The sequence below is a fragment of the Hevea brasiliensis genome, chromosome 13 (assembly GCF_030052815.1).
Source record: "Hevea brasiliensis isolate MT/VB/25A 57/8 chromosome 13, ASM3005281v1, whole genome shotgun sequence".
In the NCBI taxonomy this organism is placed as follows: domain Eukaryota; kingdom Viridiplantae; phylum Streptophyta; class Magnoliopsida; order Malpighiales; family Euphorbiaceae; genus Hevea; species Hevea brasiliensis.
In genome coordinates, this window is record NC_079505.1 from 77,762,313 (window position 1) to 77,764,568 (window position 2,256).

At 34.2% G+C, this 2,256-nt stretch overlaps 1 protein-coding gene across 1 annotated transcript; it reads left to right on the top strand.

The window, feature by feature from the left end:
* Positions 1-255: 255 nt before the first annotated feature.
* LOC110653840 (protein PLANT CADMIUM RESISTANCE 9-like) lies at positions 256-1,606 on the top strand. The gene is made up of 4 exons (XM_021809635.2): positions 256-526; positions 614-685; positions 788-997; positions 1,211-1,606. Exons 1-4 carry the CDS (start codon positions 304-306, stop codon positions 1,285-1,287), a joined length of 582 nt encoding a protein of 193 aa, XP_021665327.2. The 5' UTR covers positions 256-303; the 3' UTR covers positions 1,288-1,606.
* Positions 1,607-2,256: the final 650 nt, after the last annotated feature.

Below are 2,256 nucleotides of genomic sequence, written 5' to 3' on the forward strand. Positions count from 1 at the left end.
CATATGAATCTTCCAAGCAGTTTCACATAATATATTTTGCGATGCAGTATATCTAATTTCAAATAACACTTGCAATTATAATTAAATATACTAGGGTCATCATTTGGTATAGAATGAAGAAACTGAGGAAATATCCAAGAAACTGTAACGGCTAATAGGAAAGTAAGGCAGAAGAAACCCATTCATAGTTTCGTCAGCCAGATCCTTTTTTTTTTTTTTGGAATTGCCATATCCAGTATTTAATTCTTTGTACTGAAACTTCCACGCAAAATCCACCTCCAAATCATTTCAAAGCCAACCTCCATGCCTATAAGAACCCCACATATTATAAAAACATGTAATTCTGTAAATCTTCCTCATATATATACACGATATTGCCTCTACCAATTTCAAGCAAGAGCAATGAAACCAAGCAATAATCCCTCAAAGCCTAAGACTGTCTCGCCTCCCCCACCTTTCGTGAAGAAGTTCCCTGAAGGGCAATGGACCTCTGGCCTATGCGATTGTTTTGAAGATCCCTCTAACTGTAATTGCTGAATGCTCCAGAAACTGCTGCATGTCTTGTTTATTTTTCTTGTAGAGGGTTGATTAATTTCTTTCTTTCTTTTTGAAGGTCTCATCACCTGCTGCTGTCCATGCATCACCTTTGGGCAAATAGCCGAGATTATTGACACGGGGAATACATGTAATTAAGTTGCTTAATTAGTGAACTTTACTATGAATTATTACCTGCAGTTTTCATGCTTCTAGCTAGCATTCTAAGCTTGATTTCCCACTGTTTGAGCAGCATGTGGGCTTGCTGGACTCCTGTACTATGCGACGGCCTCAATTGGTTGCGGATGGCTATATGCATGTACTTACCGATCTAAACTGCGGGGACTCTTTTCGCTACCAGAAGCTCCCTGTGCCGATTGGTTGGTGCAATGTTGCTGTTGTGCTTGTTCTTTGTGTCAGGAGTATAGAGAACTCAAGAATCGCGGTGCCGATCCTTCCATGGGTAAGTATTATTGAGAGATTTTAACTCGAGATTTTTTTTTTTTTAATTATGTGGAAGTAAAAATATTAATTAAATTAATTTAAATGATTAAATAAATTGCTTTTAATATGCATAATGCCTGGAAAAACAGGTGATCAAGCCCAGGACGAAATTATTTTAGTCGTGCCTGGAAATATCTAATCAAACAGTCCTGAAATAAGTACTTTTTTGAAGGTTGGCAAGCAAATGTCGACAAGTGGAGCCGGGAGAAACTCCAGCCGCCGTTTGTTGCACTGGTCATGGATCGCTAAAAGCTAGGTCTACGCTCAGAATTTGAAAAACCTTTGATATAAAGCTTCTTATATGTTCCTGATTCCTTTGATATAAACATTCTTATCTGTTCCTGATTCCTTTGACATAAACCTTCATGTGCTTATATGTTCCTAATTGTAATCATGCAAATTAATTTGATATTATGTTTGAGAATTTTGATTTAAAGTGTGAAGGTGAATATAAATGGGCTAGAGGCTAGAATCTATAATTATATGAAATTTGGAATTACTTGAATTTGGGTTAATTATTGTCAAAATCTTAGAATTAATCAATTAGTTAGTTGATATTTTATCTTTATATGCTCTTTGTAATACTTGTGTTTATATTAGATGTAAGATTCTTAGCACTTCCCTTCAAGACATTCAAACGAGCTCAAAAATGAAACACAACAGCAACTTCAAGGAATTGAACTAAATACCCTTTAAGCTTGTGTTATTATTAGACATGAGATTCTTAATCCCTCTCAAGACATTCAAATGAGCCCAAAACTAAAATGCAGCAGCAACACTAAGAAATTGAATGGAAATTAAACCTAATTTGTTGTGTTACCATATTAGAATTTAGATTTGAAGGGTAGAGGTGAATAACTAGGTTGGAGAATATAATCCATGAATTATGAAATTTGAGCTTATTTGAGTTAAACCAACCATCATCAAAAGGTTAAAAATACAAAGGCAACATCAAGAAATTGAACTGAATTTTAAATTTTAAATTTGAGTAGATTGGTTAAAGTAGAAAAATGAATTAATAAACCTAGTTTTCAAAGCATTCTCAATGAATTCCAGGGGTTATTAATTGTAATTTTCAATCAAACATTAACACGATGACTTCTAAGACGAAATTAAAAGGTAGATTCTTATTTGAATAGCAGTTGAAAATGAAGAATTAACCAAAAACATCATCACACATTCATACTTTTTGATTTTTGCCTATTTACACTTACATCA